Genomic DNA, 24,861 nt, shown 5'->3' on the forward strand with positions numbered 1-24,861 from the left:
CATGGAATACACTCCCAATAAGAAATATGGAAATGCAGGCATTTTCTTTTTCTTTTTCTTTGTTTTTTCAATTCTGTTTGTGCTTAAGCTCCACTCAGGATCTTTTCTACAGTGGCAAAACAGTATTAGAAACTGGGTGTGATAGTGCACGCCTGTAATACCAGCACTTGGAAAGTAGAGCGAAGAGGATCAGGAGTTTAAGGCCAGCCTGGTTATATGAGACCCTATTTAAAAAAAGAGAAAAGAAACCAAACTAAATAGCCACCACCACCACCACCACCACAAACTGTGATATTATCAGGTTAAACAAAAGACATTACATGTGGAATCCAGGTTGAAATAAAAATCTGAAGGTGGAGGGGACTGTCTGAAGAGGAGGAAGAGCATGGGGGTGGGGAGGAGGGCAGGAGGGGGTGAATGGGATCAAATTACATTCCACAAGTGCATGAAAAATGTCACAGTGAGACTCGTTATTAATTAGTAATTAATATATGCTAATGCAATGTCTTGGAAACAAATACTGCCAGCCTTCCTGGTTTCTTTCTCAGCCCCACCCAGGTTTCCAACTGGCTCCAGGTCTGTGGGTTTACAAGTACTGCAACTGTAAGCTTCCAGGACCAAAAGCAAGTTCCTCTCAGTACCCATGGGTTGCTCCTACTGTGGTGTGAAAGGTTCCCATAGGCTCATGTGTCTGAACATTTGGTCCTCAGCTGGTGGTGCTGGCTTGGAGATTGTGAGATCCTAAGGAGGAGAAGTCCTGCTGAAAAGAGTGAGTCTCTAGCGACAGGCTTTGGGGTTTCATAGCCTAACTCCACTTCCTGCCCAGTGGTGGCAGGCGCAAGGTGACCAGCGACCTCACGAACCTGCAGCCACGCCTTCCCTCCTTGATGGAGCATATGCATCTCCTCCTAAAGTGTGAGTCAGACAAACCCTTCCTTCCTCAAGCTGCTTCTTGTCAGGCATTTGGTCCCAGCAACAAGCCACTAACCCCTTCCTCCTATTGAACCCTTTCAGGTGTTCTCAAGTTGGAGGCTCAATCTTTATGGCATGCTCACATGTGACTGAAGACTGGTGAAGTCTTTTGTTTTTTCATTTTAAATAATTGTATTTGTTATTATGTGCATACGTGGTGTGTGTTTGTGTATGTGCACATCACAGTGAACATGTGAAGGGCAGAGGACCACTACATAGAATTGGTTCTCTCCATCCACCTCTTTTTACAAAAATAAATGTGTGCATATGGGGGTTTTGCCTGCATGTATGTTGGTGTCTCATATGCATGTCTGGTGCTTGCAGAAGCCAGAAGAGGGCATCAGGACTCCTGTAACTGGAGTTCCCAATGGTTGTGAGCCACCGTGTGGGCAGGGAATCCAAGCAAGGTCCTCTTCAAGAGCAGCCAGTCTTCTTAATTCTCCATCTCTAACTGATATCACCATCTCTCCAGCCTTCTTCCGCTCCATCAGTCTTTGCCCACTGAGCCATCTCCCCAGCCCACTTTCCTTGTTTTCATGTCAATCGATAATCAAAATCGAGTCCTCTCTGATCTCCTCTTGCTCTGTCTTGTGCATTAGCTGTGGTACAAGCTTTCCTGAGTTACCAGTTCCTAGTTCTGCAGGCGGTAGAAGAGTCAGTAGTATTGGAACTCCAGGTTCCTTTCCCTGCTTCTCCATGCCACACTTTCCTTCAGAGCCTAAGTTCTCACCACTGCCCTGACAGGTGAGCATGAGCCGGACCCACCAGCTGTACCGTAGCCTGGACAGGGGACCTGGAGTCTTTTCCCAACTACAGAGTGAAGGTCTTACTCCAAGGTCTTTCTGAAGCACGTTTACCCTGGGCCCTAAGCAAAGGCGGATCAGTGTCTCCCACACTCAACAGTGCTTCTTCACCCTCTATGCTTTGAGAACGTAATACATGGATTTTCATGCTAGTTGCTGAGCTGAAGAAGCCCCTGGCCCATGGAGCACAGTGTTTCTCTTTTATTGACCTGTCACTCACCCACCCATCCATCCTGGCTGTCATTCTGAGACTACCATGCTTATAAACCTGAACAGTATTCTGAACCCATACAGAAGCACCCATGCATGTTGCAGGCAATAGAGACATTGTGAATCACTAGAGTCTGATACTCTGATGCTTTAGGTATGTGATAAACTGTGTCTTTGACTATTTTCTTCTTTTAAAGTTGCAGGGCCCAATAACAACTTAGTTGGTGTCTAATAAATATGCTGAATAAGTGAACTGATTCCTAGAAGTCAATGGGAGGCACATTTGGGTCTGTCTCCCAGTTTTAAAGGTATCAGTTACAGATACCCTATAGCTAAGGCCCAGAAGTAGCCTGCAGTGGTACTGTAGGAAGACAGCCCTGGATACCACAGTATACTGTTTCTGCTGTTACTGAGCCCTGTGAGCCACGTGTGTGGCCATCATAGGACAACTTGGCCAAGTTGCTGTTTCCTTGCAGTGTACGTGGATTCCAGGGATGGGACTCGGGTCATCAGGCTGCTCACCAGTTTACTTGGTGAGCCACCTTGCTACCCTCTTCTCCAGTTTTCCTTTCCATGTGCTTTGTATGTCAGAGCATCATGTTCACCTGCCTTCTACTCCTGTAGGTCCAAAACCACAGATGAGAGAAGAGCTGGACAAATCCTCTCAACAAAGACAAACTCCTTACACATTTTCAAATTTTCAAACCTCGACGTGAGCGCTCACTCAACAGGAAAACACTTTAAATGACAATGACCACGAGAACACAAATGCCCGGTTCGCTTTAAAGTCTTTATTATCCTGAATATAAAAGACAGAAGTCCTCTAGGATATAACAGAGTTGGTTTTTTTTTTTTTTAATGTGGAAACATTATTTTTTTTTACAAGTGAAAAAATAAATACCTCTTGGAATAAAGGCTTATATGCTAATATGTGCCATAAAAAAGTAGAGTTTTAATATCTGACAAAATGTCTGTGCAAAGAAACAAATGCATAAACACATTACTGCTACATTAAGGCAATATGAAACGTAGACTCGGAAATCTCAGTAAAGTGACAGTGTAGGTTTCTAGCTTTCACTTAGCTAGTATTGCACCCGATGAGGTCAGCTAGGTTTCCTGACACCCTAGAAAACCCCCTAGCTCACTAGCTTCCAAAATGCCCAAGTGGGGGTGGAAATATGATTAAGACTATGGGAACAGAACAAACTAACCCCACCTCTGAAAGATGCAGGGCAGGGGCAACGCAATGACTACGGAAGCATTGACAAGAAAACATCATGAACAAAGCGAAATCAAACGCACACACAAAGGAGACACTATCTAGAGACCTATGATAAGGCTGTAGAAGGTTTGATCTTCAGGCAAGGCGACACCCATGGGTGCAGCTGGAGTGAGTGCTTAGGGGATGTGAAGAACCACCTGAGCACACCAGGAGCCTCTCTGGCACTCTTGCCCTGTCTGTCTGTCTGTCTGTGAACTTTCCTTTCCAATCTCCAAATGTTCCAACAGCTCAAAAGCCCAGGGAGTGTTTGACTATGCCATGGAAGTCATTTAACCAAACTGGTAACATTTTATCACCGAAAGGCATGGGGTGCAGGGTGTGGGAAAAGAAGGGTTAAGAAGTCACCCACGTTGAGTTACCTGTTTCCTCTCAGACACACTGGTTTCAGTCTGACAACATGTTAACCCTTGAGAAGTCACAGGACTGCTTTTCAATCTGCTAGCTTTCCAGTCATTCTTGAATGAGTTATAAAGACAGAAATGACATTATAACAAGGACTATTTCTTTAAGGAAAAAATTCCTATTAAAAATGTTCAGCGCTCCATGACCATAGAAAAAGAACCAAGGAAATTTTAAAACTCTTATAAAATCTGCTGCCTTGGGAGAAGTTAAGGAGACGTATGACATCATTTCCTAAAAGGTACCCACTGTTGGGCTATGGTACCACTTAACTGACAAAGACTATTTTATCTACTCCTTTACTTGATCATTAAAAAAACCCAAAGTCCAAGAAGGAATGTGTCTGTCCCAGAGCTCTTCCTGGTTGCCACTGGGGCTGTTGCTTCTACTCACGGGAGAGGAATGGCTGCACTCTTGCTTCTCTTTTCTTCTTTGTGTCTGAAAATGTCTCATGGCAGATGGGTGTCGAGAGTGAGATAGTTCCTCACAAGGTTTTTATTCTTACAGTTTACAATACTGCAGCTCATGGGGACCTGGCCTGTCCAGTAGGTGCAGGACTCATTAGATGGCAGATTGACTCGTGGGGACATGGCCTGTCCAGTAGGTGCAGGACTCATTAGATGGCAGATTGGCTCGTGGGGACATGGCCTGTCCAGTAAGCGCAGGACTCATTAGATGACAGATTGACTCATGGGGACCTGGCCTGTCCAGTAAGCGCAGGACTCATTAGATGACTGTTAGATTGAGGAGACTGGTATGGGTTGGCAGGTAGACATGCTGGACATGCTCCACACGTGATCTGCAGACTGGACATGACTGGAAAAGAAGCCAACATTGGTTAGAACGTTTGCTGGACCTGGTCTGGGAGCTCAGCCTTGGTCCCCACCACACTCCACTTTCTAGATAGGCTGCCATTGCAATTTCTAAGCTATCAATTGCTCTGTAATAGGCTTGAATGTTTACACTTTATAAGGATTAAAAATGAGTGTTATGAAAGGACACTCACTGAAGAAAATTACATTTTCTGGCCAACTGTGTGTACGTGTGTGTGTGTGTTTTGCTCAGAGACCAGTGGTCAGCCTCATGTATTACTTCTCAGATGCTTTCTGCCTCTTTTTGGAGACAGGGTCTCTCACTGGCATGGAGAACACTGATTAAGCTAGGCTGGCTGGCAGATGATCCCCAGGGGTCCTGCTTGTCTCCACCTCCCCAGCACTAGGATTAAGAATTCAGGTCCCAGTGCCTTGCAGTACAGAGACTTCATTGGCTCAGCCGGCTCCCCAACCCTTCGGTTAATTTCAGTTTTCCTTCCTGCATGCTGGAGCCATATATACAGGAGGAGGTCACTGCTCTTCTGACCACCATGCTAGAGATATGTCTTAGATAGGCCTTGGCTCAGCTATTTTGGGGCCAACATCAGTGGGCAGATGCCCTATGATCAGGGGTAACAGGTCTCTGGTGGCTTCTTGGGCAGCACACACCCTTCATTGGCCATAAGGGAAGATAGGCACAGGGTCAGAATACATGGGCAGGAACAGATAAGCACAGGACTTGGAGGAGAAACCCCTCCCTGCAGCAGCACAGGCTCCTGAGCTCACTGTCCAATCTTCAGTAGCTCTGTAACCGTAGCGTGTAAGGACTGGGTGACATGCAAGGCTAGGTTTATGTATACACACAGTGACATTTAGCAGAAACTTCTGAGAAGTGAAGCCAAGTATAAAATTTATGGTAAGAGGAAATGTAAGGTGCAAGAAAGGAGACCTGCTATATATGAGTTGCTTTTATTTTTCTGTAGGAAAGTTAGTTTGACTTGCTAGCAGATAACAGCCAATAGAAGAGATTTCTAAAAGTATGAGCAGTGATGAAAGGAAATTAATGGGCTGGTGAGATGGCTCAGTGAGTAAGGATGCTCGCAACCAAGTCTAGCAAACTAAGTTTGACTTCTGGCACCACATGGTAGAAGGAAAGAATTGACTCCTGCCCACTGTCCTCCGACCTCCACATGTGCACTGTCACACACACACACACACACACACACACACACACACACACACACACACACGAATAAATTAAGTATAGAAAAAAGATAAATTAATCACAAATAGAGTAAATAGGTCACTGGTAACAATAATGTATGTATTCTTTAACTAGAATTTTAGGCAATAATACAGACATTCCTACTGTGTGGTATCAGAATGCAAGAGGCCATGTAAAGTGGAAGAGGCAGGCCTCGATTCTAGTTCTTGCTTTCGCTCCAAGATGTATTAATTTCGTCAGTCTGGACCTCATTTCCGAAACCATGTGGTGACAAGAGGGTGCTGATCCCCATGTTTATAAGGGGCACAATGACTTAGTCACTGAACACCAAGACCTTCCCAGGTGGAGATGGCTGCTTCCCACTCTGTGTGTTGTGTGTGCACCTTTTAGACCCTTCTTAAAGGACAGGAGGGCCAAGTGAGCCCTTACCTGCAGCTGGGCTGCACAGCTCTCGCAGCACACAGTGTGGCCACAGGGGCAGAAGGTGGAGTTGATCTCCTCCTCGCAGCACGCCATGCACAGCATGGCCTCCTTCAGCCTGCGCAGCTTCTCCTGGAGCACTCTGGTCTGCTGGCAGCTGAGGCCCTCACAGCTGCTGCAGCTCATGCTGCTGTCGGAGGACTTCAGAGGCGAGCTGGGGGGGCTCTGGTCACTTCGTGAGACAAGGTCCACAACACCGGCATTGTACAGAGCCCTCCTGGCGTGGTCGTATACCTCCTTGGATGTTCTTTTGATATCAAAGACATACTTCTTGCCAAGGTTAATGTTCTCATTGAGAAAGAGAGATGCCAAGTGGCCCTTCAAGTCACGACTGTACTGCATCATGACGGCACTGGTGACGGTATCACACCTGAAGGTAAGCGTGGACATCTGATTGAATATTGAAAAGCCTAGGAAGCTTCATAACTCAGACTGTCAGATACTGTTATCAATAAAAACAGTGTATCAACAGATATTTAGTGCTCTGTCTTCTATCTTGTCATTATCATTCATCTATCAATCTATCTTCTATTTATCTATTTACTATCTACTATCATCCATCCATCATCTATCTATCTGGCATCCATCCATCTGCCTACTTATTTATTCACTTTTAGAGATTATGTAGGTCCTAGAACTCTCCACGTAGACCAGGATGACCTTTAACTCATAAAGACCCACCTTCCTCTGTCTCTGAGTCCTGCAACTAAAGGCACGTGCCACCACATTCAGCTTTTTTTTTTCTCCCTTGAGACAAGGTATCACGTGACCCAGGCCGGTCTTGAACTATCTTGCCAAGGATGAACTATCTTGCCAAGGATGACCTGGAGCTTCATGATCCTCCTGCCTCCACCTCCTGAGTGCTGCTGGGATTACAGACATGTACACCATGTCCAGTGCATGTGGAGCTTCATGCATGTTAGGCAAGCACACTATGGACTGAGATACATGCCTTACCAAGACAGTTAATATTCTTGTGTGCATGTCTAAGCTCTTTCCATTTTATATGCTTAGTAGCTCGATGACTCCACCTCTGTGCTTCTCAGGGGTCTCCAAGTACCTCCAAGGAAGCAGCTGTAAATATGGAGATGGGTTTCCACAGCTCCTCCGGGCTGTGAGCTGCCATCCAGCAGTTTGTGGAAGCAAAAGGACATTTGCTCTTTGAAGTTTTGGCTTTTACATTAAACATGTCTACAAATTTTCTGTTCTGCTCCATAGTCTATTTTAACATAACAAAATTTGAAGGCTTCCTCCAAACTACATTTTTCTCTTTAATTTTTTCTAAGTATGAGCCTAATCACAACTCAGCCTGAAAGTACCCTCTAGAATGTAGTTTAAAATTCCTCGCTGTGGCCAGGTGTAGTGGTGCATGCCAGCAATCCTAGAAGTCAAGAAGCCAAGCCTGGAGGACCGCAGTTGAGTTTGAGGCCAGCCTGAGGTATGTAGTGAATTTCAGGCTGGCTTTGGACACACAGTGAGATTTTGTCTTCAAAAACACCAAGTAAAATGAAATTTAACTTAAAAAGTATCCGAGTGTGTAAGGTGTGAGGGCTTAGGACAGGGACGTCCTCAGCAGAGAAAGACCTGTGCCACTGTGCTGTTCTGGGAAAGGACACAGCCATGGCAGAACAGGCCCAAGGACTGGGGTTATGCTGGGAGGCGGCTGTGGCAGGAAATAAAGTGAGAGCAGAGCAGGAGACTGTAAGTGAGGCACAGGTACACGCCATTCCGTGCCGATGAGGGCTCCGCCAGCACTGTGAAAGGAAGGCTCGGAGTAGCTATTCTCTCCTTTTCTGTACAAGACTCTCGAACTCAAGGCCAGGAGAAATCACAGCTGTGCCAGCCACCTAGATACACTAAGCGGGGACCTGAGCTCAGGAGACGCATGGTGGTACATGCCTGTAGAACGCGTGCGTTTCGGTGATGGCTCGGTAGAGCCCACTGGCTGCCCTGGTGCTGATCATTTTAAACAGGAGCACGATGCTGTTCCCAGACTCCTTGGTGACGGTCAAGTAGACATTCTTTCCTGACTGGGTGGCCATCTGCACCACAGGATAAGCTATCCTGAAAGGCAGGAGGAGAAAAGTGAGCAGACACAGAAGGGAGAGCTCAGCATGGAGCTGACATGCCCTCGTAGGCTGCCCGTGACCCGTCAGTAAACCAGACAACCAGCCTGGGGTGTTCGGTGATGACGCTAACTAGTTATGCTGATGCAGGACAAGCAGTTGCGGCATGGAAACAAGTGTTGGAGTGCCCTCGGGGTGTGTATGTGTGTGTGTGTGTGTGTGTGTGTGTGTGTGTGTGTGTGTGTGTATGTGTGTGCAGAACCAGATACAGGTATTTATGGCCTGAGCCACTATGAAAAATAATAATTCTGCCACACTAGTGTACTTTAAGTTAGCATTTAAGAAATAATTAAATAGTTAAGGCTTGAATGCAATTAATAAATAAATTAAAAAATGAATCACTTCATTGATAGAGGTGTCTAGTGAATTTCTGTCCATTTTGTATTTTCAGAAAAAAGCAACAGATGATAAACATGCTTATGATTGTATGTGCGTGCGTTGAAGACTCAGGTTACCTGTTCATCGGACTAAAGTCATCTTTACAAATGGAGATGCCTTCCGGTCCCACCCCAATGAGGAGTTTCTGTCCTTCGCTGTCTCTCACAGCATGCCACTCTACGCCGTAATTCTCCATGGCTGACACGACCTGCAGAACCTGGTACTCTGCAGAAGCCTGGCTGATGCCCTCCAGCTCCTTATGCTTCGAAACAATGCTGTGGAGCATCCAAAGGTGCCAAGTTAGACAGGTCAGTTTATGATTCCTTAATGCTTATATCTCACTAGTGAATTACAGGGATGTGGTCATTTATGGATCACAAAAGCATTTACTGTGAAATACTTCTAAGACACTGTTGGAATCACAACTATGGGGCCAGTGAGATGGCTCATTGGGTAAGGGTGCTTGCTCAAAGCTTAAGTTTGAACTCTGGGACACACAAGATGGAAAGAAAGAACTCACTCTCACCAGCTTTCTTACACACACACACACACACACACACACACACACACACACACACACACACGCACACACATGTATTTAAAAAAAGATTTCAACAAATATCGAGAACCCATCATTTGGGAATACTGGTAAACTGAAAGGATTATGGAAAAATCACTGAATATATGCACTAGACAAATGTGTAGGCTAGATCCCCTCATATATTTATCTACATAGACTTTACAAGTTTCCTGATAGGCTAGCAGCACAGGGGACTGATTAGATTATTTGCAACTGAAGAAAACATAGATCTATCTTCTCTGTTGTAGCAAGGCAGTCTGAACTGTGGTCCTTGGTGATCTGGTCTCCCAATGTAGCCTTCCCTTGAGTATGGTCTGGGTTAATGACTGGCTTCTAATGAACAGAAAATGGTGGAAGATCATTGCCTGGCATGAAGCTGTCTTCTGAGATGGAGTCATGAAGGTCTGATTTCTTTCCTGGCTCTTCTCTCTTGCTCTTGGATCACTCACATTGGGTGATCCAGCTACCACACCATGAAAGGGCCCTGACGTCAGATGGCAAGAGAAAGAGGCTGGCCAAGAAGCTACAGGAGTCAGCTGGACACAGAGAGGCCTCCCTCAGCTGGACCCAGAGGCCTCCCTCAGCTGGGCTGTTAGATGAGACTGACCTCTGGGGCTTGCTCTGCCCTCAAGCCACAGCTGTGTCCCTGCCCATGCATTCCCAGATAACGTCTGTTAGTTTAAGCTGAGTTTGGGGTTAGCTTGTTATACAGGAAGAGGTAACTGAGTGCCTAAGTTAGGCCTCAGGCTGTAATTCTTGCTGGGATGAAGCAAACACCAATAAACATGCTGGATTTTTATTGTAGGAGATTTACAGATTTAAAAGGTCAGGCACTTTGGAGATCCTTGTTATTTATGGAATTTCATATAAGGGCATTTATCTGCGTGGACTGTTTTGTATTGGTAAGCTTCTCAAATAAAAGGCACATGAATCTTCTGAAAATGACTGGCTAAACCTGGCAGTGGCCTGCACTCTGCCTCACAAATTCTAAGACAACACTGTAAGTTTCCTGATTCTTATCAAGTCCGTGGCTGTGAACACTCACGCTAGCCAGAGTGCACGGCTAGCCTCCAGGCAGCGGAAGTGGCAGCGGCAGCGGCCTCACCTGTTCAGGGTCGCGCTGGAGAGTTCCTTCTCACACAGGTCCTCATAGTTGTACTTGGCTGTGTTCTGGTTGTAGTCTCCGAATTTGGTCTGGGCCAGGAGGGCGCTAAGCTCCACCGCCTGCTCTGGGGAGCACTGGAGGTGGCCTGCCAAGAGGGATTCCTTAATGTGCAAGAAAAAGATATGCCTGCAAAAGAAGGAGAGAATGACTGAGGCTTGCTTGGGATAACAGTATCTGAGCCAGCCTTCTGGGCGGGGGTGTGGCTAAGGGAAAGAATGCCCAGCGCTGTAAAAAAACAAACAAGCTCCTCTAGCTCTGCAATTTCACTCTCAAGTGCTTTCTTTTTCAGCAAAGAGAGCAAGTACAGAGGCAGGGCTCAGCAGATGAGGGAGCTTGCAGCCAGGGCTGAGGACCTGGGTTCTAAGTCCTCGGTCCATACAACGGAAGGAGACTCCCTACAAATTGTCCTCTGACTTCGGTGTGTGCAGCATGGCAAGCACCCTCTTAAATCAGTAAATAAAATGTCAAAAAATGTAAATGATAGAAACAGACCAAGTTAGCATTAGAACGTGTTAAAGGCAATTTAAGAGTCCATTTTGTTTTGTCTGTTCGGTTTGGTTTTTTGAGACAGGGAATCAAATAGTTCAGACTGGCCTCAAACTTGCTATGTAGCTGAGGGTCCTCTTGCCTCTGCAGATTATACACATACACAACTCCTCTACTCAGCTGGAAAACCTATCTTGTAGTAAATTTTGACTTCAGGGACAGTAAAAAAGAATGTCCCCTGAATTCTCAGAATCCTACTTCAATGCCCACCTACCAGAGACTTTACCAGCCAGATGACCTTCAGCATGTCAAAGACTATAAACAGAGGACATCCTCAGAAATACCATCCACCTCTGGCAGAGTGTCTCACTGGCCTAGACAGAACCTATTGGGCTAGCCTGGTTGGCAAGTGTATGCTTGGCTTTTTTTAATGGGTTGCAGGGATTGAATTCAGATCCTCATGCTTGCCGGACAAACAGTTCTCGATGAGCCTTCCTCCAGCCCCTGTCTCAGAGCTCTTCAGACCAAGGTCTATTCTTACAATCTGGGCCTCCTTGGTCCTACTCACGGCCTAAGAGTGACCAGAGTTTCTGTGACCTGGGGACCCCGCTTCCCTCCAGATTCTGCATCCCACCATCCAAGCTGCTTGCTATCATTGCTCCCAGTAAAAACACTCCATCTTTCTGTTCAAAGTCCTTCACAGGGATGCCCGATGGTGCCTGAAACCCAGGCTTCTCCATGGTCGCCTCCAGCCACCACTCCTGTCTCTGTGCTATGCATAGGGACCACCCTACTACTTGGACCACTCAGCCTTGCTGCAACCTGTCCCGATGGCCTCCTCTCCTGTCCTCTAACATGGTCACTTTTTGATCTACCTTGCATACAGACCATCTACTTCTGGACTGTGTTATGTAACAAGTCACAACTTCGAGCTTCTTTAGCTAGCTGCACCTGCGCTGGCTTAATTGCCTCTAACATCAGAGAGCTCCATAAATGCATGTAAAACACCATGTATCTGTGTTATTTTATATTGCAATTTTGCTCTTTTTGAGCCTACACTAAGTACATGCAACATTAAATTCTACATTTACTACAAGGTATGCATGCATGCCACAGAAATTCCTGGGAAAATCCAGATATGGTTTTTATTGTCCAAAATCCTGAAGAGGTTATCTGAGTCACCACAGAGGATAGGCGATACAACTTATCTCTGGCATATGTGAAGTGTTAACTTTCTTTGATGACTTGTGGCAGCCTCTCGCAGGTGCTGGGAAGGCACAGTCATGAATTCTAGCCATTGGTGAGGTCCCAGACCCTATGTAAGCTCAGCTCCTCCCTTTCCCAGCCCTCCACAGGGCCTTCACTTTTGTACCACACCTGAGTTTGCCTTTCAAGGGACAAGTGTAGTGGGTAGCCATTCCAGCTTTGATCTGGAAGTTCCAACCCCCACTGAGGCTTCGGTAACTGTCACGCCTACAAGGCAGGGCCGAGAGAGGACCCTGAAGACCCGAGATCTGGATGCGCCGGCTCTCTTGGTTCCTGGACCCTGGACGCTGGAGGTAGACCGAGCAGAGTTCTCCAGAGAACACCGCCGGACTGCGCTACACCTTTCCCAGACCCTGTAACCTATCCCTTCACTTGTGAGTTACCCCACAAAATAAACCTCCCTTTTAACTACGTGGAGTGGCCTTAATAATTTCACCAATGGACGAGCACGAGAAAGGTAAGAAAGGAATTAGGGCAAGAGCGGTGACAATGGCGAGGGACAGTGTTAAGGACCTCACATGATCAGGCCGACAAGATCCACTTCTCTTCCTTAACGGAGGACTAGTCAATTCAGTCTTTTGCACATTCAGTAATGATAAATGTTTAAAGTGATGAGACAGCCTTAAACGTTTCAGTTTCTTCCTAAGATTCGTAGCAGCATTCAAAGAGAACAGACACCGCTTTTATTAACCCAGACATCTGGTAGTCTTTAAAGTATTTCTTCCATACTGCTAAACTGAGAAAGGGGCCCTGCTGGGGCCAAGGAATTACCATAGGAAAAAAACTGCTTTTCAAAGAGCTATACAGCTAGCTGGTGTGGTAGCCCACACCTTTAATCCCAGCACACTGGAAGCAGAAGCAGGTAGATTTCTGTGAGTTTAGGCCAGCCTGGTCTACATAGTGAGACCCCCTTCTCAAAACAAAACAACAACAAAAAAAGAATAAGACGCTATCAGAGGGTGCAGGTCTATATTCTCACAAAACCCTGCTGTTGCTCACAGGGAAAATGGACTCTTGATGTACCTCTGCCCGTTCAAGCACAGGGTATATTTCCAGGAGCCTCCAGTCCGAATCTACACTTACACTCAAGAAGAAACCACGTGCCGAAAGATTTTAAGATTAGCACTGCAAACTGAGCCTTTGCAATTTAATTACTGTGAATGTAAAGGTCTCTTTTGACTTATTTTCCTAGCATAGAGTTTGAAACTGCTTCCTGCTTTATTAAACAGTACGGAGAGCTGCCAAAGACGACTTTTCAAATTTATTCAATTTCTTTTTCCAAATTCTCTACGCCTACTTCTGGAGGGACAGCCGCCAAAAGCAGAGCAAAGGAACGGAACGGAACGGAATGGCAACCCAACGTAAACAGGTGGCCAGGAGCCTAGAGCAATGCCATCCTTCCCCAGGAGTGGGTGAGAACTGGAACAATGGCCTGGGGGCGGGGCGCACTGGTGTGCTCCAGCCAGAGGAAGGCTGAACTGTGCTCAGAGCCCAGCAGGCACAAGCACTCCTCCTCAGTCTAGGCAGACCTCTTCCTGCATGCTGCAGTTTTCATGGCTTTACGGCCACCTTTCATTTCAAGTCAATAAAGGTTTGTCACACACTGCTCTGTGCCCCGCCCCACATTGGGGTTATGGGATGGACACATCTGTCTGACAGTTGTTTTTTTTTAGATGGAACACACAGTCTTTGGAGGAAAGGAACGTATCTCATCACAATAACTCCAATCACAGATAGGCTTCTGGGTGGCAAGGGTCCCGACACCAGTGCAAAGGAGCAGGGGTGGCCAATGTCACCAGGCCTGAAGAGCTATCACAAGACTTATCCGTGTGCTCTTTCCGAAGGGGAGGGTGGTAGTGCTCAAAAACATGTTTCCAAAAGGGAATTCAGTAAGGGCTCAGGATTTGGGTGGCTTTGACTTAGGATGAATTCTTAATAGTTTCTCACCTTAACTATCTGCCATATAACTATTTGGTTGTTTTTGTTGTTTGTTTGTTTTTTTTTAATGAAAGCGGTGAAAGGTTACAAATAATATGAAACAAATAGATGTAGTCAAAAAAGTCAGGCCTGTAGAGAATAATTTTTAAAAGTATATCTCACAGGTGGATAATCTATCTAGTTCCATATATATTACAACATAGAATCACACACAAAAGGCTTCGAAAAATACCTACGTTGTTTTAGCAAATGTCTATGAATACATCCTATGGACATTAAGCTCATACTACATTTTCTATGTATTCCTACAGTTATACTTGGAAATTAATTTTAAAGTTTTAATTGGTTACTAAGAACATGGTTATTTCCAATATAGCCACACTGTGGGGCCCAGGGTGCATTATTCCAGCCAAGTCAGATATTTGTATCATAGATACAAACGAATTCACAGTGCTGCAAAAATAGGGTGAGGGGCTGGAGGAATGCCTCAATGGTTAAGAGCACCAGCAGCTCTTTCAGAGGACTGGGGTTCAATTCTCAGCATCTACATGGTGGCTAATAATCATCTATAACTCCAGTTCCAGTGGATCTGAAGCCATCTTATAGCCTGTGGGCAATGGCACTTATGTGGTGCACAAATATGGACATGTAGGCAAAACATGTAGGCAAAACACCCATACACAAAGTAAAAATACAATGTTTTAAACTGGGCAAAATTTGAGATGTCAAATTTTAATTTTGAAAAGGAAGCAAAATCTTTAAAAAATTGCATTTGCTTATTCACTTTATTGTATATGTTTGGGTGAGTGCCACAGTATATTTTTGAAGCTCAAAGGGCAAATTGTGGGAGTCAATTCTTTCCTTCCACCATGTGGGTCTCAGGGACTGAACTCATACCAGGTTGATGGTGAGAATCTTTATCCTAAACTCAGACCAGGTTAGTGGCAAGCATCTTTATCCACTGTGCCATCATATGGTCATGAAGCACTTACTCTTAATATATTTTTGCTTCAAAATTCCTCAATAATTTCTGTTTTAAAATCCATGCCTTTTCAGGGGCCAGAGAGATGGCCCAGCAGTTAAGAGTTCTTATTGTTCTTGCAGAGGACAAGGATTTGGTTCTGTGGGCACCAAGCATGCATGTGGTGCACATGCATACATATATACATACATGTAGGCAAACACTCATACACATAAAATTAAACAATAAAATTTTTTAATTAAAAAAATAAAATCCATGCCTTTTCATAGTGTTAATAACAGGAACCATTTATCTTGAGGGCTTGTGATCAGAGGACTCTCTTGTCTGAACCCTAACCATCTCACAGAAATACCCTCTAGTACTCATGACAGAACTTTCCAGAAACTAATTGAAAGCTCATTGTATGGGTGATGTTTGAATGCTTGTTCCCCAGTTGAAGAACTGTTTGCTTTGTTGGAGGAGGTGTGTCACTGAGGGCTTGGGCTTTGAGGTTTCAAAAGTCTATGCCATCACCCAGTTAGAGCATTCTCCCTCTCTCTCTCTCTCTCTCTCTGTCTCTCTGTCTCTCTCTCTCTTTGTGTCTCTCTGTCTCTGTCTCTCTCTTTGCCTCCTGCTTGTGGATCAGGATGTAAGTTCTTAGCAACTGCTCCAACACCATGCCTGCCTGTCCACTGCCACGATGGACGTGGAATTGTGGAATTGTGGAGATCTCAAACTTTCTTTAATAAGTTGCCTTGGTCATGGTGTTTTGTCATGGCAACAGAAGGCAACTAAGAAAGTTACTGTTGGGCACAACCTCCTAGTAATCTTGCCACTTACACCATTTTGAAGAGCTTTTGACAACAAATGTAAGATAACTAGATTCAGCCTCATATTCCAAATGCAAGTAATGAACCCAACACATCTTTAGAATGGCTAACTAGTTATTTTCAAAACCCCAGTTGCCAACAACTGAACCATAATTTCCCCTGAAGTGCATGCATGTGAAGTATTGTCTGGACTGCCATTCACCTCAGGCAGACCCCATTACGATCAAACATCCCATCTCTGTCCAATGAGTCACTTAACCGCATAGGTTTATTTTAAAACAAACTCTGACTGCCAAGTTCTTTTTAAAGATGACCCAAAACAGAAATTTCTATGAGAGATTTTTGTTTCAAATCTTATAACATTCTCATAAAATCAGTTCAGGATGAAATATAGGCCTATATGTAAAAGTTAACACCATACTGGCTTGAGAACCAAACCAAAGAGTACCTTTATGACTAGGGAGTAGACAAGGCTTTTCAGAACATAGTGAATAGATTCCAGAAAGAAAAAAAGAATAAATTAGAACTCACCAAAATTAAAAACTCCTACTCACCAAAAGGCATGAGGAAAACAGGCAAGCCACAGGGGGAACATATATTTATAAAACTCAGATTTCACAATGAACTGGTATCTAGGATACATAAAGAATGTGGACAGCTCAGGAGTAAAGGCGAAGGATCAAAATGGGTGACTTGGACATTTCACCAAAGGAGATGCAGGAAAGGCCAATAAGCACATGTAAATCTGACAGACATCATTAATCATCAGAGAAATGCAAATTAAAACCACAACACTCCACCACCATGTATCCACCAGAAGGCTGGCAGGGATGTGGAGACACTCGGTTTTCTTACATTCTTTGGGAGAGTAGGAGTTCGGAACAGTACATATGCTGTGGGGAAAGGTCTGGCAGTAACTTCCACAATTAAACAGTCATACCACGACCCGGCTATTGTAGTCTCGGGTATTTACTCAGGGAAAATGAAAACACATGTGTCTACAAGAAAAAAAGAAACAAAAGCTTGTATTAGAATGTTCATAGCAGCTTTATTCATAGAAACAGACGCTCATCAGTAGGACTGGATCAACAACAGTACCGAATACTATCCAGGAGTCGAAAGAAACAGAGCAGGCTGGTATTTAACTCAGAGTACTGACCTAGAATGTTCAAGGCTCTGTTCAACCCCCAGCATATAACAAAGCAAAAAAAGAAAGAAAACAGAACAAAGAGCTAAAGAAAACTCCACAGATACATGCAGCAGTGTGAAAGGACCTCAACAAAATTTATGATGGATAAAAGAAGTCTGACACGAAGTAGAACCTACTGGATGGTTCCCCGTGCAGACAGCTGAACAGGTACAACAAATCTAGCGTGGAAAAGCACAGTGCTGACAGGGCGGTCAGGAGGTAGAGGTGGGCAGTGTGGGCTGAACGCAGAAAGATGAGGACTTCTAAGATGATGGATGATGCTACCGTTCTTCATCTCGGCTGAGGGGTTGTTTAAACATGTACCCACTGAGTCTCAGTAAGAGGGAAAATTAGGATTTATGTTTTATCCTATGTAAATTTTAACTAGAAAGAAAAAAGAACCAAATGCAAGCAGTAAGTTCTACTTAATGATAAGCACACTATAGTATTTATAAGGAAGGGTACTTACACACGACCTGTTGAAAAGTGTACGAAAAAAAAAGTTGATGGATAGTTGGAGGGACTGATAAATGATTAACTATATAATAAAGTAGGCACATTAAACTTAATAGTAGGCTCTAGGGAGCCTGTATGGGTGTTCATGATAAAAAGCCCTCACCTTTCCTCCATGTTTGAGATTTTTACGAGGTTCAGAATGCTAGTGTATTAAAAGCTCCAGCTATATCAGACCGTCAGGCCTACCTCATGGGGGGTTACTGTCGAGCAACCTGTCAGGGGCAGATAATTATCATAGAGCTATTAAGTCAGGTCCCTGCCTGGGCTCATGGGGATCTTTCCCAAGCCCCAAAGGGAACCACTCTGAAAGATGTTCTTCCTTGAACCCTGAAGCAGTTCAGACATGAGGACTGACTGTCAGCAAGACTGACTGGAGAGCTCACAGCCTGTGCCAGGAGAATACTGGAACTTAAAAGCACAAAGTCTGTGCTTCTAAAGAATGTCCTCACCCATGGCAACAGGTGCCTGTGTGGGCAAGCTGTCAGTCTCTGGCCTCTGCATGCACATGCATGGACATGTGCACCTGCACACTCACATACATACATACATCACATGCATAAAACATACTCCCACTCACAAAATGAATACATGAAATACCATTTTTTAAAAATGCTTTTTGAATACTTCATATAGATGTACAGGCTGAAGGAGCCCAAATGAGAGTTCCTTGTCTAAAATTAAACACCACACAGCAATGCAAATACCCCTTAGTTTTGGCAAAAAGAAAAACTTTAGGATTCAGAAATTCAATTTATAATTCCTTTGGAAATAATGTATATGTATGCTTTTACTTTTTGTTTGTTTGTTTGTTTGTTTAACTTTCTTGGCAAGTGAAAACAGATAAGGGAGTGGAGAAAAGAAAGAAAGGAGACATGGAAAGGTAGGGATGGGAGAGGGAGGCTGATTCTGCCATCCCATATACAGTATAAAGAACATAAAATAACCTTTCTAATAGATACAAGAGTCTTCACAATTGACACACACTGGCTGCAGTTGTGACTCGTGTAGAATGCACTCACTCTTAATCATGCAGAGGTAAATTATGAGAGCAGTCTTTACCATCACAGACAACCTTAAGAAGGACTTTGAACATGACTTACAGACCCTGGCTAGGGCCAGTCTGACTGGTCCTGAATTGGTTTGAAATCACCACATCTCATTTGCTTTGAGTTTATCTATAGTTTTGGCTCTGTGAGCTTTTTTTGGTTTTGTTCTGAGATTTCATTTATTTTTTTTTTATTTTATGTGCATGAGTGTTTTGTCTTCATTTATGTATATATGCGCACCACATGCATATCTGGTGCCCTCAAAGACAGAAGAGGGAGTTGGATTCCTGGAAATTGAGCTATAGGTGGTTGTGAGCCACCGGGGGGATGCTGGGGGTCAAACTGGATCCTTTGCAAAAGCAACCAGTGTTCAAACCACTGAGCCATCTCCAGCTCCACATTTGTAAATTCTTATTTATTGCTTAACAAGATAGTTACACAGTGTACGTTTGATAGGGTCTGAGGATACATTACTGATCAATTTTGATGGAATTTGCATTACTGGAGTAATTGACAATGAGCAGAAGTTGCTGTAATGTTACAAGTACATTAATGCTCTAAAAGAAAGACAGGCGATGTCTTGGCAAAATTCAGTCTCCCAGGCAGTGCTAGAGAAGGCATTCTAGAAAGAAGTGACATGTTGGGGTTAGGAATCAGGGAGGGATTTAATCCTTGCTGCCCTAACTCAGAGATCTTGAGGAAATGTCATGTCCAAGACTACAGCTTTTCTCTGAATGTTCAGTTCAATACTCATGGAGTGTTGTACTGGGGCTATTTTCTAGGAGGAAAAAAAAAACAACCCAGATGTTGGTTAACCTTAACTAAACTGGACTGTTCTGAGCGGAAACCACAGAGCTCTGAAAATGTGGCCAAGCCAGGAGAAACATAAAGACCCTGCCAGCAGGGGATGGTATAATCACCACCGTGGAAACGAAACGTGAGCTTCCCTCATCTCCAGTTTGGAAAATGTCGGCAAAATTCACTGTGAAGAGCTGAGAGCCCCTGAAAGGCAGGAGTTTCTACTAAGATGATTATTATTTCAGATTTACTTCCAGAGCACATTAATTTGTTTCCCCGTTCTTTTTGATCCACAGCATGGCAAACATCTGCTGAAAATACCTGTTGTCTCCATCTGTAAACCATGCCAGCCAGCTGAACAAGACTCTCCTTCTAGTCAGGCCCCCCATTCAAGAGCAAATGGAATAATCTCGGTAGGGTCACCAAATCTAAAATTAAGCCTAAAACCAGATTAGCCCGATCTACTTATCTAAGATAGCATTTGAACCAAGCCTGCTTCAGAGAAATGGCCTCTTCCTGGATCCCAGGGTCCCCCAATGGATCCAAGGCCTGCACCCCTCTTAGCAGTCATCCTGGTCTGATGCTAAGAAGTATATTAATAGCCTGTGTACATTAAACTTGCTCTACTACGAGCACACTGCTTAGTGGTCTACAGAGGACAACTCTGCCCAGTTATTTCCTATTAATGAAGTGTCCAGAACCCCTTAGTACACTAAATGCACCCTCATGGCTTACCTCAGTAAAGCCATCTCTTAAAACTGAATTGTCAAAGCTGTATTCACTCACTATACAAAAAGATCTACAGTAGAATCATAGCCTTTAACATAATATTTTAAAACAAACCACAGGACATCAAAAAGTTTGTCAACAGGCTTTTTTTTTTTTGCTAATACCACATAAAAGTAAAAAAATAGTTTTGTTCTTTAGTACTATGATAAAAAAAAAATAACTAATGGTAGGCAGCTGGAGAGATGTCTCAGCAGTTAAGAGGACTTGCTGCTCTTTCAGAGGACCCAAGTTCGAGTCCCAACACTTACATGGTGGATCACAGCCTTGTGTAATTCCAGTCTCAGGGGATCCAATGCCCTCTTCTACCTCCTCAAGCACCAAATGGTGGACAGGTACACATGCAAGCAAAACCCATACACTTAAATAATTTAAAAAATATTAGATTGGACCTAGCACAACTTTTGACATCCTAATTAAAGGGTACAAGTGCAAATTAGATATTACTTTATGAAGATATTAAAACAGACTGGTCATCAAGCTTGGGCATTTTCTTAAAAGTTTTCTATTTCAGATAACTCTACAAAGCTATGCAAAATTCACCAACATAATAAAAGTACTCAAAGGTTTATACTACATTATCCTCCCTGTCCCCACTTTCCTCATTCCCAACTGGGACTTTGGGTAGGTTAGGCAAACACTCAACCACTAAGCTGTGTTCTCAACTGTCATTTTACCTTTTATGTTGACACAGGGTTTCACTAAGTTCCCCAGACTAGACTCGAACCCTTACTGTAGCCCAGGCACAACAGAACTTGTAATCTTTGCTTCTGTCTCCCTCCCAGGCATCTGAGATTATAGACCTGCTACCGGGACCAGCTTACACTCACCATTCTATGGGATTTCTAAAAAGAATGAAAATCAATTGAAATTACCCAGTTGAACTAGAAAGGTACATACTTTGAGTGCCATTAGCTATAAATCCCAAGAGTCAAAGACAACTGAGTCAATAATGGAAAAAAAAAAAACCAATGTAGGCAATTTGATTCAAGTACTAATTCATAAACGTCTCTTTCTTACATGAATAAAGTAGATTTGATAATAGGTATTGACCCAATTACAGGAGCATGTGCGTAGGCAGAGACCATCTCATAGTCCATCATAAAGAATGAACATATTCTCAGTACACATTTATTACGCTATTATCCTTCCACGATTTAAACAAAGTATTTGCTTTTCCAAGTTTTGGCTTATTTCAAAACTAAATTTGTATCACTAGAACTGGGTTGCACCTGGAAGCCCTGAAATCACTGCAGCACCACAATACCACTGCTGCCAAAAAATAAAATAAAAAAAAAAAAAAAGGCCAATGCTGGGTCATATATTTTTTTTTTCTTTTCCTGAACTTAGGAAGCTTTTGCAAATCAGATTTTTTAAAAAAAAGAAGATGTGGGCCAGGGAGATGGCTCAGAGGGTAAGACGTTTGCTGCTGAGCCTCAGAGCCAGAGTGCAATCTCTGGTACCCACAGAGTGGGAGGAGAGAACCGGTTCCTGAAAGCTGCGCTGTCACCTCCACAGGCGTACAGGTGTGTGTGCATGCACAGGTGTGTGTGTGCATGCACAGGCGTGTGCTCCAGAGCACACACATACAGATACAGAGTAAGAGTTAAAAAAAGCCTCTTATGACTAACAGAGACAGCTCAGCATCTATAAGCATGCCTTTACATGAATAGTGGTAAGGTGTTTCCAGAAACACTAAAAATTCACTATGCCAGTGTCCTTCATAAACGAAATCTCTCTCAACCTTTAACGAGCCACGGCAAGGCAAAGGAGCTATTTCAAATCCAAATGATGGTATTTTAAAATGTTTCCACCATTTGTTTGGTAAATAAAAAAACAGGGAACGTTAAAATCTCCCTGAGGATCCTGTTCCCTGATTCTGAGTAATCTACAGAATCGCATTTTTCACATGCATGGCACTTTTCCAAGCCACAGGAGTATGGAAAACATCAGTGCTGGGATCCAAAGTTTGCTGTGCTTTCAAAAGTAATCATTTTCCTTTTTTCAAGATGCCACTGTAGGTCTCTTGCATTTCAGTAATAAATATTAAACATCAATTTGCTATTTTGGTTCATCTTTGAGAAAAGCATTAATCAGTCCAGAGAGAAACACTATGTTTTTTTGGTTTGTTTGTTTTTTTGTTTTTTCTGTCGTTTGAAGAAGGAGACCACACGCTTCAGTTGTCTACTATGGCTGGTGGCCCTTATTCTAACAAGGAGGGAAAAAAAATCTAATGCCCAACGGTCATGTTTAATATATCTGCGGGCTGGAATTCAGTTACAGTGGCCTTCAAAGAGTCTTTTTATTAAGTTTTCGTGAAACTTAAAAAAGTTTTAAAATCTGCAGGAGGCCAGACCGAGCACTCGCTACACACTGTAATCTGACACTAGGCTGAAGACTGACCAAGTTTAAGTAACCCAAGAGGAACTGTTTCCTGCTTTCGGTTAGAACAGTCGACAATGACCTGTAGTAACACTGCCGAGGCGGGGTTACTAGCGGGCAGTAGATGTTGCAGTCAGGAAGTTGGTGTCTGGGGTTTTCTTTTTCTTTTTCTTCTGTAAGAAGTCAACCCGGCTCTCCCATTAATAGTATAGCGTCCAGAAAAACCAAAACAAGAGTTGGAAAACCCACCCAGGCCAACTGTGCTTTGCAAAACAAATTTAAGTTTTTCCTGAACTTCCTCTGCACGAAGTCAAATTTGCCCGGGAACATCTCTGAAAAGCATGATAGTCCCTTCTAAGTGGAACCAGAGGTATACTTGGCATTGGTTTATTTCTGCCTCACTTTACCTTGTCTGCTCCTGTAAGATGAGATGGGGCTCCACAAAGAACTTGACTCTCAGTTTGAGCCGGTAAGGTGCCAGGCCGTCCATCTGCTGGGAGATCCGGTTTCTCAGATTCAGCCATAAGCTTTCACCTTTGCTGCCGGTGAACTGCAGTCCAAAATAATCAACTTCTATGATCCCCAATCGCCGACACACCTAAAAACAAAGGTAGCGGGTATAAGCAATGTAAACTCACGGGCTCCATCTGAGAGAAGGGCAGCCACCTACTTGGACCTTGTTATAATTCCAGTTCTACCTTGTAATAATTCCAGTGGTAGAATGGAAAAAGAATGTTTTAAGGTACTATCGATGTCCAAACCCAGCGCTCAAAGGAGGCTCGGCCTTGCTTGAATATTTCTAGGGTCTGGCCAATTGCACAGGGAAAGGAGTCCCCCAAAACAGACTTTCCAAAAGCCTGAGAAGGAAGAATCCAAGGGTATTTTATTTCTTACTCCAATCGCTGGAATCCCCTCCACCAGCACCATCTGCACAGCTGATTTGGCAGCTTATTATCTGGACAGTTTTAACCATCTGGATTCCAAAAACACAAACACATTGGGGAAGCATGCCACAAGTGTCAGCTAAGCCTTACAAGTGGCTTTCCAATCAGCTCAGGTCTACAGGTCCCGAAGGCACAGTGTTTGAAGGGGATCAAATGTGTCTGCCATATCCACCATGCAAATACGCTCAGAGCCTTGTCACACTAAAGAAAACACACGTGTAAAGACCCCAAGCAGGAGACTGCCAGAACCGTTCCCTGCAAATTACCCAGGATACTCAGGAGCCCCAGCAAGCCAGGAGTGTCAGGTGAACTCTCCTTCTGAAAAGTGGCTTGAGACCTGGGCCCACCTGGTCAGCTAGGGAACCCCGGAGCCCGCGACTGCCTGCAGCCACCTCATCTCGGGACGTGGGTGGCGCTGCCGGGCTTTTGCGAGGACCCCACGGGCGGCATCACGCACACACCTGCGGCAGGTGTGCCGGGCCACCTTCTTTAGAGAAAAGTGCCGGGGTAAGGGACAGGGTTGCAGCTCCCGGCAGTGTCCTGGTTCCCAGGCCCGGGATCCCCCCACCATACGCGTTCTCTACTCCCCCCACCCGCGCCGCCCGCGGGGAGGAGGAGGCTGGAGCCTGGCGTCCGGGGCGCGCTCCGCGGGCCGCTGCTGCAACGTCGCCCGGCTCCTGAGGACCAAAGCCCCAGGCTTCCCGGGGACAAGCGGGGATCCCCTTTCCGATCGTCGCCCTCACCTGGTTGAGACAGTCCTCGCCGTTGGCTTTTGCCTCCACCTCCACCTCCATCAGCACTGCGTCCGGCCTCGTCACATAGCACAGCATGGCTGGGGCCGCCGCCACCGCCGCCACGGCCGCTTCTTCTCGGGTGTACGCCGGGGCTGTCGCCTCACTGTAATCGCTCTAAGTCCGCTCCGGGCTCCGTGAGGAAGGTGAAGCGGTGCGGCCGCCTGCCCTGCACCCCACGCAGCCCGCCGCTCGCGTCCCCGCCACCCCCGCGACAGCCGGCTCCTGGGTGCTCCACGGCCGCGCCGCTCGGACAGCCCGACTGCTTGCGCCGCGACAGGCACGCGTCTTTTATAGAGGCCCCGCCCCCTCCGGCTCCGGCCTCCGCCAATCACGGCGCAGTTGCCCCTCCTCCCCAGCCCCGCCAGCCAATACATAGTTCCGATAGTCTGCAGCCCCGCCTCCCGGCCCCGCCTGTAGAGCTGCGGGAGGTGGGAGCCCCTACCCCCACCGCTGTACGGTCACAGCCTCCGCCGCTGGGCGACGCTCCTCCTAG

General features: G+C 45.0%; 1 protein-coding gene across 1 annotated transcript; it reads right to left on the minus strand.

Annotated features, from left to right (window-relative positions):
• Nucleotides 1-2,756: 2,756 nt before the first annotated feature.
• On the minus strand, nucleotides 2,757-24,630 carry Mylip (myosin regulatory light chain interacting protein). The gene is made up of 7 exons (XM_052728472.1): nucleotides 24,318-24,630; nucleotides 23,038-23,228; nucleotides 10,373-10,558; nucleotides 8,765-8,962; nucleotides 8,083-8,247; nucleotides 6,133-6,553; nucleotides 2,757-4,482 (listed from the first exon to the last, which is right to left on the minus strand). Exons 1-7 carry the CDS (start codon nucleotides 24,402-24,404, stop codon nucleotides 4,393-4,395), a joined length of 1,338 nt encoding a protein of 445 aa, XP_052584432.1. The 5' UTR covers nucleotides 24,405-24,630; the 3' UTR covers nucleotides 2,757-4,392.
• Between the last annotated feature and the right edge of the window lie 231 nt (nucleotides 24,631-24,861).

Source organism: Peromyscus californicus, unplaced genomic scaffold, assembly GCF_007827085.1.
Source record: "Peromyscus californicus insignis strain IS unplaced genomic scaffold, ASM782708v3 Scaffold_8__1_contigs__length_139910024, whole genome shotgun sequence".
Taxonomy (NCBI): domain Eukaryota; kingdom Metazoa; phylum Chordata; class Mammalia; order Rodentia; family Cricetidae; genus Peromyscus; species Peromyscus californicus.